This window comes from Bombina bombina, chromosome 2 (assembly GCF_027579735.1).
Source record: "Bombina bombina isolate aBomBom1 chromosome 2, aBomBom1.pri, whole genome shotgun sequence".
NCBI classification, from domain to species: domain Eukaryota; kingdom Metazoa; phylum Chordata; class Amphibia; order Anura; family Bombinatoridae; genus Bombina; species Bombina bombina.
In genome coordinates, this window is record NC_069500.1 from 524,266,255 (window position 1) to 524,281,644 (window position 15,390).

A 15,390-nucleotide genomic window follows, 5' to 3' on the forward strand; every position below is an offset into this window, starting at 1 on the left:
GTTCGTATTAAGCCTGTCATTTAAATACATTTCTCCTCCTTGGAGTCTTAATTTGGTTCTGAAGGCTTTACAGGCTCCTCCATTTGAGCCTATGCATTCTTTGGACATTTAAACTACTTTCTTGGAAAGTGTTGTTCCTTTTGGCTATCTCTTCTGCTAGAAGAGTTTCTGAGCTACCTGGTCTTTCTTGTGAATCTCCTTTTCTGATTTTTCATCAGGATAAGGCGGTTTTGCGGACTTCATTTGAATTTTTACCTAAGGTTGTGAATTCTAACAACATTAGTAGAGAAATTGTTGTCCCTTCCTTGTGTCCTAATCCTAAGAATCCTTTGGAAAGATCCTTACATTCTTTGGATGTGGTGAGAGCTTTGAAATATTATGTTGAAGCTACTAAAGATTTCAGGAAGACTTCTAGTTTATTTGTTTTATTTTCTGGTCCTAGGAAAGGTCAGAAGGCCTCTATTTCCTTGGCCTCTTGGTTAAAGCCCCGCCTCAGAATTACAGCTCATTCTACTAGATCAGTCTCCACTTCGTGGGCTTTTAAGAATGAAGCTTCAGTTGATCAGATTTGCAAAGCAGCGACTTGGTCCTCTTTGCATACACTTACTAAATTCTACCGTTTTGATGTATTTGCTTCTTCGGAAGCAGTTTTTGGTAGAAAAGTTCTTCAGGCAGCTGTTTCAGTTTGATTCTTCTGCTTTTGATTTAAGTTTTTTTTTCTTTCAAAAATGAAAATAAACTTATTTTTTTGGGTTGTGGATTAATTTTTTCAGCAGAATATGGCTGTTTTTATTTTATTCCCTCCCTCTCTAGTGACTCTTGAGTGGAGATCCACATCTTGGGTATTGATATCCCATATGTCACTAGCTCATGGACTCTTGCCAATTACATGAAAGAAAACATAATTTATGTAAGAACTTACCTGATAAATTCATTTCTTTCATATTGGCAAGAGTCCATGAGGCCCACCCCTTTTTATGGTGGTTATGATTTTTTTGTATAAAGCACAATTATTTCCAAATTTCCTTTGATGCTTTCTACTCCTTTCTTTATCACCCCACTGCTTGGCTATTCGTTAAACTGAATTGTGGGTGTGGTGAGGGGTGTATTTATAGGCATTTTGAGGTTTGGGAAACTTTGCCCCTCCTGGTAGGATTGTATATCCCATACGTCACTAGCTCATGGACTCTTGCCAATATGAAAGAAATGAATTTATCAGGTAAGTTCTTACATAAATTATGTTTTTTACTTTGTTTTATCAATTTAATAAATGTACTTGACATTTTAACACTCAGTGCACTGTTGTAATAGCTGAACCTACACTACCTTAAATCTTGTGACCTGAGCCCAACATTGAGGATTCTGTGTTCCTGAATTGCAGGAGTTCAGCTAGCTGGATTGCTGTTAAAGATCCAGCCTGCACTATTCGGCACAGTGGGGTGCTTTTCACAAATGTGAGTACCCTGTACAAACTTGTGTTTTATCAAGATTTATAACCTTATTGATGCACACATGCGGGGCACTTCTCTTGTTTTATCAGTTATCTGTAGAGTCATCACATTGTTTGTGGGAGGAGAGAGTGCAGCCATCTTTACATCTATCAGAAGACTGCTTTACCTGATACCCCTGGGAATAGGTGCCTTCATCTATTTCAGAGACTTTGGACTTGGGAATATAAGTATATTAATATCACGCTTGATATTTGCTGAACAATAATTACGCTCTTATTATTGAGCTGTGGGAACACCTCAGCCTTTGGTTTGTTTGTAATTAGTGCCTTCTATTTGATAGTACACTTGTGAGCTGTCTATTTTCTTTTTTACTTTGACATTTAAACCTCTAAATTTCTGCCTGTTTCTAATCCACTACAGACAGCCTCTTATCACATGACTTAGTTCATGTGGGCCATATAGATAACATTGTGCTCACGCCCGTGAAGTTGTGCACAACACAGCACTAATTGTCTAAAATGCAAGTCAATAGATAATAAAGTCATGTGATCAGGGGTCTGTCAGAAGAGGCTTAGATACAAGATAATCACTGAAGTAAAAAGTATATTAAGATAACCATGTTTGCTGTGCAAACTGGGGAATCGGTAATAAAGGGATTATCTATCTTTTTAAACAATAAAAATTTTGGAGTTGACTGTCCCTTTTTAACTTTTAGAATAAAAAAATAAATCAGCCTTTTTTTATGTCTTTTTTTAATTCTTAAATATCCATTAAACCGCTGCAATGTTTGCACCTATAACACAACACAGCTGATAATCTAATTCTTACTTAGAATATGTAAGTTTTAACCTACACACTCCAAAGTAAGGGAGGGCAGAATTAACTGTACTATTCTACCTTTTAATAGGTATTTTAAACACCTTCTAATTACAGGAATTTTGCACAGTTTCAATAAGAAAGGACATGTTGCATGTGAAAGCTTACCAAATACATTAACACATTGTTAGTTGCAGTGTTTTACCAATTGCCAAACTCCCCCTACTGCTTCTCTTATTTGAAAGAGTTAGAATGAACTTATTACTGGAGTAGATCAGTTCTGCCATTGTCATTTGCAGCATGTTATCTTATCACCTCTGCTGATGCCATCTAGGGACACAATTGTAGCAGGGTTAGGCTTATGATTGGAAACATACACTGCAGACTTCACAACTGTAAAGCCCCAACATTCAGGTGTAAGTTATGGAAACATTGGTCAAAATAATAAATATATTGTAAAGTTTTTTTTTTTTTGACCGTACATAATGAAGGTTTTTATTCATTAGCCTTCAAGTGTTTAATGTCACTTGACCATCTTTTTTTAGACCACTCAAACCTTGTAACATTTATGGGGCATTTTTCCTACTATGTACTGAAAACATTTATTTTGTGATTCAGGGAGAGCATACAGCTTTAAAGGGATAGGAAAGTAAAAATTACACTTGCATGATTCAGAGCATTTTAAAACATTTTTAAATTCACTTCTATTTATAAATGTGCTTCTCTTGGTATCACTTGTTGAAAAATAATATGCACATGACATATCCTACACTAGTGGGAGCTAGTTGCTGATTGGTTCCTGCACACATTTGTCTCGTGATTAGCTAACTCAATGTGTTCAGCTACCTGCCAGTATAGCAATGCTTTTCCTTCAGCAAAGGATGACAAGAGAATAAAGCAAATATTACAATAGAAGTAAACTGGAAAATTGTTTCAAATTGTATGTTCTATCCAAATCATGAAAGAAAACTTTGGGGTTTCCTGTCTCTTTCCATTTTATTTCTGTTATTAAATTTGCTTCAAACGCACAACTAAAAAGCATTGCTTTTTTCTACAGACTGGAATACTCTGATTGTGGGAAAGTTGTCAGAATGGATAAAAGTAGATTCAGAAGTCGAGAGAATGCGGAGAACTTCGGAATCGGTGAGAGTGTGGTGTTTTTTTGTTTTTTGTTTTTTTTTCTCTCTCAAAGCTTTATGATCAGAATAAGTAGTTGCAGAAGCTGTCATGAAAGGGACTTTACTAGTATAATGTTATAATTTGATCACTTGTTTCCTATGTTTGCATTTTCATCCAACCTTATTTTATTCATTTTTACTTTGCATTTTTTTCACTCTGAACATTAGATCTGCCTCCTTTTCTTTGTTTCATATTCCTTGCTCCATTTGTTTGTTCTTAGGCTCTAATGCAGGAGCTGAATTTTTCTGCATATCTGGGGCTCCCTGCCTTCCTCATCCCTCTCACCCAGGAAGAAAATAGCAATATGGCCAGACTCTTACTTAATCACATCCATTCTGGGCACCATTCTACCATGGTATGACCTTAAAGATCCTAATCTGCTTTTCTAATGTTTGCTGTCTTGCAGTCTCGCCCACAATTTTTTTTTTTTCTTTTTAAAGACACGATGAGTCCACGGATTTCATCCTTGTGGGATAATCACCTCCTGGTCAGCAGGAGGAGGCAAAGAGCACCACAGCAGACCTGCTATATATAGCTGCTCCCTTCCCTCCCACCCCAGTCATTCTCTTTGCCTATGTTAGTGATAGGAAAAGGTAAAGTGAGGTGTTAGTATAGATTCTTCAATCAAGAATTTATTATTTTTAATGTAGTGCCAGAGAGGGTGTAGCCGTAGTCCATATCCGTCTCTTCAGTAGAGCTTTTGGTGGCTTTAGAGCAATGGGAACTTGTGGGACATAATTCTCACTGTGCCTCCCATACATGGTTTGCTGCCCTGCTTGTAAAGTCTGAGGGAAGAGAGAGACTCTTTTTTTATATTACTTTTTTATTTCCACATACCAATGTGAGGAGAAATTGAGGACCTCGCAAGCCAGGTGGGCTGCCTTACTGCCGGGCAGCAATTTAAGGTAAATGCTGATTTTTATTTCTGGGGACACAGAAAGATTGGCACTTTTTCTATATTAAGGGACACTAGATAACATTATCCCTAGGTGGGAGGACATGTTGTTGGGCAGGGATTGCAGGCACTGGGCATGGAGAAGTGGCTCTAATTTATTACTAGTATCTGACAATGGCTTTGTTTTACTTGAACAAGCCGTCTGGAGGGTTAGTTTTATTCTCATGTTCGACCGCATTTATGGTGTGTCTCATGATAGTAATGTAATTTTTACTCCCCTGGATGTTATACTATGCATAAATGATGGGAGGCTTATTTATTCCTTGTTAGGATGGGCATTAGTTCTCCCGGCGGCTCCACTTTTACAATTTAGCCGCCCGGGAGGTTTAGCTTGTTACGCCCACGATGGACGGAGCTATGCTGTGCGGCGTTTGGGGCAATCTGTACTCCCATCGGCTTTATATAGATCTATGTATTTTTTTATAATAGTAGTTAGTGTAGCCGTCGGGGCCTGGTGCTTTGTCAGTGGGGAGGTCTTTTATGGCCTTTCTAATCTCAAGTAGGGTAAAAGGGCGTTGAAGAAAGGTTTGTTGTTCTTCTGTCAATTCTGGTAGTTTAACATCTGATAAATATTGGTCAATATAGGATATGTTGGTCTCTGAGGCGTGTGGATGTGAGTCTGTAGGTTTTGTAGTCAGATTGTACAGTTCATAGTAGGAGCGAAAGGATTCAGCAATATTTGAAGTATCATAGTGTGTTTTATTAGAGGACTTAATTGTGAGGATGTAGGCACGGTGAGCTTTGCGTTTTAGTTTGCGGGCGAATAGCCTGCTGCATTTATTATCGCCTTCGTAATGTGTCTGCTTGAGTTTAAAGGCAAATGCTTTACACTCTATCTAGAAGGTTAGTCGTGGTCTGTTTTGTCTCCTGTAATGCTTTAGCTAACTGTATCTTTATGTGTTTTTTTAAGTTGTTTCTAAATCATTAACTTTATACAGGGAGTCATGTAGCAGTTGTCTTTGCTGTTTTTTAAAGTGGGAGTGCATGCTCATCAGTTCACCTCGTATAGTTCCTTTATGTGCTTCCCAGATACTCTGAAATGAGGATATTGAGTTAATATTAAAGTCGAAGAATTCTCTTATAGCTTTTTGAATTTTGTCATTGTATTGTGGGAGGTCTAATAGTTCCTCATTCATTTTCCATATGTAGGTGGAAGGGGAAGCTGAGGGCCATAATATTGAGCATGATACTATAGAGTGGTCCGACCAGGACGAGGGTATGATGGATGAGTGTGTAGTTAGTGATAGGGTGGTTACATCAGTTAGTATGTAATCTATCCGAGAAAAGCGTGAGTGTGGGTGGGAAAAGAAAGTAAAATCATCTGTCTCAGGGTGATGTATTCTCCACACATCGTGGACCGCCAGATCTCTCAAGCGCTGTTTTATAACACCTATGTGGTGTTGATGAAGTGTGATTCGAGTTATCTCGGTACGGTTAAGGTCTCCACCTACTATTAACATACCCTTGGCCACCTCTAAGATTTTCCCAGTTAGGGAGGTTATGAATTTGTCTTGCCCGGTGTTTGGGGCATAGGCGCATACTAAAGTAGTAGTTGTGTTAAATAGTTTCCCCACCAATATAATGTATCTGCCCTCTGCATCTTTATATGAGTCAAACAGTTGGAAGGGTATTCCCTTTTTTTATTAAAATCCCGACTCCATTAGTTTTGGAACTGTTTGAGGAGTAAAATGAGGGACCGAATTTATAAAAGAAAGTTTTAGGCTCCTGGCCTTTCAAAAAGTGGGATTCCTGTATGAATATTAGGTCACCTCCCTTGCTTTTAATATCTCGAATAACAATATTCCTTTTATGTGGATTATTTTAGGCCTTTAGTATTAATTGTTAGAAGGGACAGTTGTCTGTTATTGGGTTTTATTTTTATTCATTATGATTTATCCTTAGTGGTGATACGCTGTGTAAGATGTGTGAAAACAATGTTAGGTTATTTCTCAGGTCTGGACGGTATATGAACTGATTTTGAAAAAATAAGAAAAAAGGAGCATATACATTGTACATTTATAAGCATAAACAAAATGAACATTGCAGGATGATTCATTATACTTAAGTGGTAACCGTTGGGGTCAGGGTAGATAACTATGGAAGGGGGATGGCAAGAAACCATATGGAGGATTGAAATTCTTTTCATTTCAATCTGAGGTCCTACAGCAGTAAGAATGCAAGTATTAAACATCAAAATAACAGTGTGAACAATTATGCAAAGGGCTATCAACCCAAACCTTCCTAGAATATAAAAACCCTTATAGGGTTATGTTGAAGAAAACAAATCAACAAGAACAACATTTTGCTTAACACGACAAGCCAGGCACTGATCAATTAGTGAACTATGTTCTGGCTAGTAATGGTAAAAGTATTACATTTCAAGATCTCACCCAATATAGACAGAGACTGAACGTGACGGAGGTCACTTTGTGCTAAGTGATGCAGGAGAAATGTTCAATCTTTCTTTTCGTTTCTTGAGGGATTGGACTTTATTCCAAGCTGTTTTCTGCAAGCTTGAGAATTGAATGTGAGAAACTGCGGACTGAGGGCCGTCTGCTGAAGATGGAGGTCCTGGTAATTTCAGGGGGATTCCCAGTCCTTTAGAAAGTTTATCAAGGTCCTGTACACCTTTGTATATGATTGTGGTCCCCTCATGGGGTACGATTAAACTAAAGGGGAATCCCCAGCGGTATTTGATGTTTTTGTCCTGAAGTACTGAGGTGATGAAACAAGTTTCTTTTCTCTTTTGGATGGTGCTGTGGCTCAAGTCCGGATAAATTTGTAGCTCATGGTCCAGATATGTAATTGCGTGAGAGGATCTGGCTTTCTGCCAGATAGCCTCTCTGTCATTGAATCTGAGGAATTTAAGGATAATGTCTCTGGGGGGAGCGTTTGGCGGGGGTGGGGATCGGAGAGATCTGTGGGCTCTTTCAACTTCTATCGGTGGGGCCTGCTGGTCTCCCAATATCTGACGGAAAAGGCCTTGTAAATATTCCAACAAGTCTGCTGGCTTTATTAACTCAGGAATACCCCTGATGCGGAGGTTGCTCTTCCGACCCCTATTCTCTAAGTCTTCTATCTTTTCTTGTAGGGCTTCTATTTTGCTTTCATGTGTGCTGGTTTGATTGTATAGTGAGCAGACCGCTTCAGTGGTCGTGTCCTGCGTTTCTTCGATTGTTAATATTCTCTCCCCCATCTCTGTCATATCTCTTCGCAGTGTAGTTAGTTCTCTTGTTATAAGTGACTTGAGAGATTCAAAATCTTCCTTGGATGGGAGCTTAGCAATATCCTGCTTGAGTTGTATCATATAGTCCGGAGATGACATTGGATCATTATGTGCAGGACAGTCTATGGAACTTAGTTCTTGCGTATCTGATGTGCTGGTCTGGAAAAAGGAGCTGACCAGTGTATTGGTCTGCGACTGACCCTTAGTGTTTTTGTCCCCTTTATTTTTATTCTTGGATGCCATTGCTTCTGTGGGTAATCAAATTGGTTTAGAGATCACAGTATGCAACTCTCTACTTGGGCCTGCGTAGGCCTAATGACTTCTGCTGGGGTTTATGCCAGATTTTCAGTTAAGTGCTGTGCTTTATAAACTTGTCAGGTCTATTAACTAACTGAGGCAATTTTAACTTTATACCGTGCTTTGGATCTGTGTATAGCCGTTCTGTTTTACCTCATTAGTATTTTTTTATATCTATAATGTTCATTTTACTGCTGTCGTGTGGTCTGTCTATGCAGCATATTATAGAAGCTGTGGTTTCATTGGTACCATTACCTCTCCGTTGTGGAGCATATGTGGAGCTTTTCGTGATTGCTCTGATATGTTCTCTTACCCCATCGGGTCTCCGCTCGTCAGGCGCTATTCGAATTCCCTTCTGTCGCAGTTGTAATTGAGCCAAGATGGCGACGGAGCGCTCCTTTGCTCCTGCTTTAAGTAATGTTGCGTGCGAGTCCGGTCTCTCCCGGTTGTGAAATTGCTCACATTTGGAGCTTCAGGTGTTGATCCACAACCTGCTGTGGGTGAAGAGTGCTAGACACTGTTTTTAGGGGTGTCGGGTCTTGCTGCTGTGCCGGAGCGACGTGACTATGCGGCCATTTGCCTGCCTGGCCAAGCTCCGCCCCCTCAGTGTGTTAATTTTTATTAAGAATTTCCAGCTGTTTATTTGTGTAAATTCATCCTTTAACTCAGGATGGACCAGGAAGCCCTACAAAAAAAAAGTTACAGCTTAAACTTTAAAGAGACAGTAACATTTTTATGTGTTATTTATTAAAAAGTTCCAACTGTTTGGTTGAGAGATCTTTCATTGATAAGGATAACCTTATTCTGATCCTACTCCTTTTTAGGCACATGCTGCTTAGGAGTCTATTGACAAGGGTCAAGTTATGTCACAAATTTCTCCTAAGGTGTCCCATAAAATTTATAGCCCACATGCAGTAACCTGCGTTTCCTCTCACTCTCCTCCTGGAGTTATTTTGTATTTAATGCCTTTCCCATGCTGTAAAAGGGAAAAAGGGGCTAGAAGACTTATTTCAATCAATGAATAGTGTGATTTATTCGGTTGTATCTGTTCCAAATGTTTCTTTCCTGTAACTGAAGGAGGATGATACTTCGGTAGTATATGATGAGGAATTCTCAGACTCAGATGGGGTAATACCTTTATCTGATCCTAAGCTTGTTGTCCTTCTGTCTTAGCTTGGATACCTACATTTGCTACTTGAAGGAGGTTATAGCTACCCTAGGTGATCCTGACACTACCGGCAAAGTCTAGTCGTGAGAGTCCCGTAGGTTACACTAATATTGTGACGTGTCCTTCAGGGTGGAAGCATTTCTTGTACCAGATAGGACTATAGAATTTTTGTTAAGGCATGGGAGATGCCCTTTTTCTCCTTCCATTACAAGGAATACAATAACCTGGGTGGATAAGATTCCACTCTAGCCTAGTGAGATACTATTCGCATGGAGGATAGTGGTTCTTTAAGGACTCTATGCAGGTGAAAGACCCTATTGATGGGGTTTACATTGTCAACCTGCGGCTGGTATGACTACTGTCTCCAGTGCGGCGGCGTACTGGTTTGATGCGCTGTCTGTTTCTATTGGACAGACACCCCTCTCGCAGGGATAGGTTAAGAGCCTTTAAGTTTGCAGTCTCCTTTAATACAGAGGTTTATTATGTTGGGAGCAATGATGCAGGCTTTGCCATATTGACCGCAGAGTTCTATGGTAAGATCTTTATCTGCGGATGTTTCATCTACAGGATAAGAAAAATAGCGTAAAGGGACGTCAGTTAATTTTGTTCCTTTCGGGATTCCTAGGGAAATCATTCCACTTCTCCCACGCAAAAGCGGTTTTAGCTTTCCTGGATACCCTGTCCGATTTAGAATAGGGGAAGACAGTCCGAGAAGCCTGCTGTTGAAACAAAGACGGCATGAGGGGCGTGCACCTGATTCGTCAGGGGGCAGGTTTTTCCTTTTTCTATCAGGCTTGTTTTTGTGATCTTGCTCCCTGGGGGTGTACATTGTGTCCCAGGGATACAAATTAGAGTTCAGGATTTTTCTCCCAGTAGCAGGTTCCTGCTTTCAAGACATAGGGAGAGGTGTTCTTACACTGTGTACGGATCCTCTCCGACCTGGGGGTGACAATTCCTGGTCCAATGCAGGAATGAGGTCGGGGATACTATTCCTATCTGTTCGTGGTTCCCAAAGAGGTGGGAATCTTCAGACCTTTTTAAATCCATCTTCATTCTGAGGACACTTACACACTTAAACCCATACACCATCCTCCACCTGCTAATAGTAGGAGTCCGGATACATTGCACAAATATCACGTTCCGGATCTGTATTGCAGTAAAGGGATAAAGTGTGCATCAAGGTGGGACTACAATTTCAGTGACATTATCAGCCCCATAAGGAACCTACTTTGTTCACAGAGACACATTTAAAGCTGTACACACAGTTTGGTATGTTGGGTATCATCTCTGAAATCAGATGATTTATATTAAGGTTTTTTGATTGCCTGACTTTTTTAACATACATCTATAAGAATAGATCCTGTTTTATTGCATGTTATTTGAAATATTTGGGTACTATTTTCTAGATTAGTGACCTTTTATAAATACTTATGATTGTCTTTTTAACTGCAAGTCTATAGGAATAGATATGTTTTAAATTATTAGCTATTGTAATAAGTGACCGGTCACATTGCATTGTATTCAGTTATCAGTTGCCATCTAACATTGGATATTTAATTATTATTTTTTAAAATAAAATTAACATTTTTATTACTAATAGACCTTTTGTGCTTCTACTGTGTTGGTTGTTAAGATTCCTCTTGCTTTAACTAGCGCTGATCTGATATATTTTGATCCACCTATTTTTAAATCCACTCAGGGTTCTTAGGGTGCCGTATATCAAGAGGGAAACTATTTTTCCCTTTCTTTCTTTGGTCCAAAGGGGTCAATTAAGACCACGGGGTGATTGAAGGATGCATTATAAATGCATGTTCTCCTCAACAAGGACTCTTAATTTTCTAAGGTTTGTCTCTTCAAGACAAACATTTCTATTTGTGACCTTTTTTCGGCCTGGTCACAGTTCTCTGAATTTTCTTGAGGGTTCTGGGTTCCCTATCGGTGATACACCGATTGCGGTAATTCTGCAGTAACAACATTCTGGTTTAAACGCCTTCCTTTCAATAAGCAGGATTATCCACGATTTTTCCTGCGGTCTAAGGTTAATTGGAAAACTATATTGGTTTTTCATCAATGAAGCAGACAGTAATCAGGTATTCAAGAATTTTTTCTTTTGATTCTTAACTCGTCAGTCACATCTGTGGCTCAGTACAGCATTTAAGAATTCTTTGGTGGTTATCTCTGGATCTTTGCTCCCAGGGAACCTGTTTTCAAACTTCTTCTGGGTGAGTGGGCCAACAGTTAACCAGCCTGTGAACTGGGGAACTGTTTGGGGCCTTTTTAGAGCAGGGAACATGGACTCGGGCGGAATTTGTTCTTCCCATAAGCATTTGGAAGTTCCGAGTGATCTTTGATCCTCTCTTAGCCTGACCTCGGTTATTAGGCGGGGTTTATCAAGGTTAAGTTAGATTTTACTTCACCCGTGGTGGGAATTAGGGCTGGGAGTGCTTTACAGCCTGATTCTCCATGGGGTCAGTTGCAATTCTATTTCATGACTTCTCGTCAAAATGTTAAGCGCCTGAGGTGCGGATTGAGGTCAAAGATTCCCAGGCTGTTCTAATAGACGCCTTGGCGTTAACATGGGTTTTCAATAATGGCATATTTAATTCCTCCATTTGTTTTTTCTCCTGGAGCCTTGGCTTGGACTAAGCAGGAGAGGGCGTTGGTGGTCCTCATTTCACCGGCGTGGCTCGCAGGATTGGTGTGCAGTCCTGGGGGACATGTCACATTTTCCACCTGGGAGTTTGCGTGGAGGAAGGACCTTCTATGTCAGGGACCTTCTTTAAACGAAAATATTTTCCCTGAAGTTATATACTGGAAGATGGAAGCTTTACTTTGTGCAAGAGTAAATTAGTAACTGGTCATTGAGACCATGATTCAGGCTCGTAAGCCTGTGTCTAGAAAGATTTACCATAAGATATGGCGTAAATATCTTTCTTTCATGTAATTAGCAAGAGTCCATGAGCTAGTGACGTATGGGATATACATTCCTACCAGGAGGGGCAAAGTTTCCCAAACCTCAAAATGCCTATAAATACACCCCTCACCACACCCACAAATCAGTTTTACAAACTTTGCCTCCTATGGAGGTGGTGAAGTAAGTTTGTGCTAGATTCTACGTTGATATGCGCTCCGCAGCAGGTTGGAGCCCGGTTTTCCTCTCAGCGTGCAGTGAATGTCAGAGGGATGTGAGGAGAGTATTGCCTATTTGAATTCAATGATCTCCTTCTACGGGGTCTATTTCATAGGTTCTCTGTTATCGGTCGTAGAGATTCATCTCTTACCTCCCTTTTCAGATCGACGATATACTCTTATATATACCATTACCTCTACTGATTCTCGTTTCAGTACTGGTTTGGCTTTCTACTACTTGTAGATGAGTGTCCTGGGGTAAGTAAGTCTTATTTTCTGTGACACTCTAAGCTATGGTTGGGCACTTTTATATAAAAGTTCTAAATATATGTGTTCAAACATTTATTTGCCTTGACTCAGAATGTTCAACATTCCTTATTTCAGACAGTCAGTTTCATATTTGGGATAATGCATATGAATTAATCAATTTTTTTCTTACCTTAAAATTTGACTTTTTCCCTGTGGGCTGTTAGGCTCGCGGGGGCTGAAAATGCTTCATTTTATTGCTTCATTCTTGGCACGGACTTTTTTGGCGCAAATTTTTTTTTCTTTTTCCGACGTCATACGTGTCGCCGGAAGTTGCGTCATTTTTTTGACTTTTTTTTTGCGCCAAAAGTGTCGGCGTTCCGGATGTGGCGTCATTTTTGGCGCCAAATAATGTGGGCGTCTTTTTTTTGTCGCTAAACGTCACTATTGTCTCCACATTATTTAAGTCTCATTATTTATTGCTTCTGGTTGCTAGAAGCTTGTTCACTGGCATTTTTTCCCATTCCTGAAACTGTCATTTAAGGAATTTGATCATTTTTGCTTTATATGTTGTTTTTTCTATTACATATTGCAAGATGTCTCCGTTTGTCCCTGAGTCAGAAGCCACTTCTGGAAAGATGCTTAACTGAGTTTCAGTTCTACCAAAGCTAAGTTCATTTATTTTAAATGTTATAAATGTTTATCTTTAGCTATGGTTTGTAATAAGTTATTATGTTATACTTTTACATGCAGATTCCATTAGTATTTATGCTTTATACATTTCCATTCTTAAGTGCAAGAAATGTTTAGAAGATTTATAAGAAATATTTTTTCTGATTAAGGCTATGTCTGACTTCGTGCCTTCTAATACGATTTTTAGGTCTTTTTCACTTCTTTTTTAAGTATTGAAGTTTCAAATGACCAACAACATACTGATTTATCCTTCTCTGATGATGTTTTTTTTCTCTTTCAGAAATTCTCTTCATCAGATATTGACACTAACAAATCTACTTTTTTATATAATTTTTTTTATTATTAAAGTACATTTGTTCTTTGTTGAAGAGGTGTTGATTATTTTGGATATTAAGGTAACTAGTTCTTTAAGACTAGCTGACACTATTTCTGCCTTTTTATTCTTCTGTGATTTCAGAGGTTTTCTTTCCAATTCCCCATACTAGGGAATGGACTAGGCTGAGAATTTTCTTTTATTTTTAAACTATATTCTTTGTCAGCAGTTAAATTCAATTTGGAGGGTTCTCCAATTTATTGGAGCTATCTCTACTCCTACTAATTATGCTATTGTTTTTATAGCAAAATAGTATTTATTTTCCTTTATATAGTTGTATCTTATTTTTGGAAAATTATTTAGTTTCAGGTACTTTTCTTGGTCCTGTGATATTGCAATTGCTTCATTTTTTTTGTTTACTTTAAGATCAAGTATCAGATTATGATTTATTTTAGCATTGTTAAGGGACAACATTTACTAGACTAGGTGCTGTTGCATTTGTCTTGTTATTTTGCAAGTCCTCTGTTTTGACTGGTCCTTTAAACTGGACTATCATGCTAATGATTTCATTTGTGTCTTCATTTTATTGAATATATTCGCAAATGAGGGTTAATCTATGTCTTTAGCTATTTTAGCTAGAAGAATTCTGTGATTTAAAAAAAAAAAAAAAAAGAAAATCCATATTTCTTTTGTTCTAAGATAATCAATTATAATTGGATTCAATTCTTAACTGTTTCTATGGGCTTCAAGATTGAGTTCTAAGACTAAAACTTTAAGCTTATACTAGTTTGGTTGTTCTTATTAAGGAACGAATCCTGAGTTCTTTCCCAAGTAACATGTTTTTAATTGGGGTTCGAAATTAGCTCCCTAATATTGCGATGTACGTGCCGTATTCCAGCTTGGCTGGTAAGGGGCAGGTTAAGACTTCTTTGAAATTTATTTGGTTCTATTTTGTCCAAATTTCTTTGATTTTATTCCAGTAAGGCTAACACTTTCTTTCAATGTGTTTCTGTCCTATATATTTTGGATACTGTTGAAGCATGGCTGGGTACCCATGGGGTTCAAGCGCTGCTCAGACCTGGAATCTTCTGGGTTTTTTTCTTCCAGTTCCTTTTCTAGGAACTGGGTTTTGGAGTTTTATTCAAACTATTCTGCCTTTTTGTGGTCATTGATAGCATTATTTGTTTTCATTAGATACAATAAATGCATATTCTTCATTTTTCTGTTTTCATTCAGATTATTTCCTGAGGATGCGGAATCTCATATGTTTCACTTGCTCTTCAGGACATAGTTAGAGGATCTTTTTTCAAAAGCTCTTGATTCCTCACGCAAGGGTCACCTTTTTTAGGTTTCCAGATGGTTTATGTCACTATCTTTGTCAGACAAGGGACAATTTGTATTGGGTTCCGTCTGTCGGTACCTTTTAGTCTCTATTATTTCCTTCAGTTGCTATATATGCATAGAAGTTTTAACAGCATTGGATTCAATTCCCTTTGCTCATTTTCAATGGAAAGATCCTTTCCAGCTTTTTATGAGTGTTGTTTCTTCAAGAACATGGTTGGAGGATCAATTAACCAAAAAGTTTGTTGATTCCTCAGACAAGAGTAACCTTTTTTTTTTTTTAGATTTCCTGATAGATTCATTGTCTATGACTATGTCTCTGTTGGAAAGGAGACGTCTGAAATTGGTTTCAGCTTATCGAAACCTTCAGTCTCAATCATTCCCTTCGGTAGCCTTATGCATGGAAATTCTAGGTTCTTATGACTGCTGCATTGGACGTGTTCCCCTTTGCTCATTTTCACATGCGACCTCTTCAGCTCTGTATGCTGAACCAGTGGTGCCGGGATTATACAAAGATATCTCATTTAATATCTTTAAAACTGATTGTTTGACACCCTCTGACGTGGTACAGACCAC

At 38.7% G+C, this 15,390-nt stretch overlaps 1 protein-coding gene across 1 annotated transcript in view; it reads left to right on the plus strand.

The window, feature by feature from the left end:
• The window catches only part of PRMT5 (protein arginine methyltransferase 5), a 106,983-nt gene that overhangs the window by 18,174 nt on the left and 73,419 nt on the right, over positions 1-15,390 (plus strand). Inside the window, exons 3-4 of the mRNA XM_053702305.1 lie at positions 3,325-3,410; positions 3,667-3,801. Of these exons, the coding sequence (XP_053558280.1) occupies positions 3,325-3,410; positions 3,667-3,801 (221 nt within the window). The remainder of the gene's footprint in view (positions 1-3,324; positions 3,411-3,666; positions 3,802-15,390) is intronic.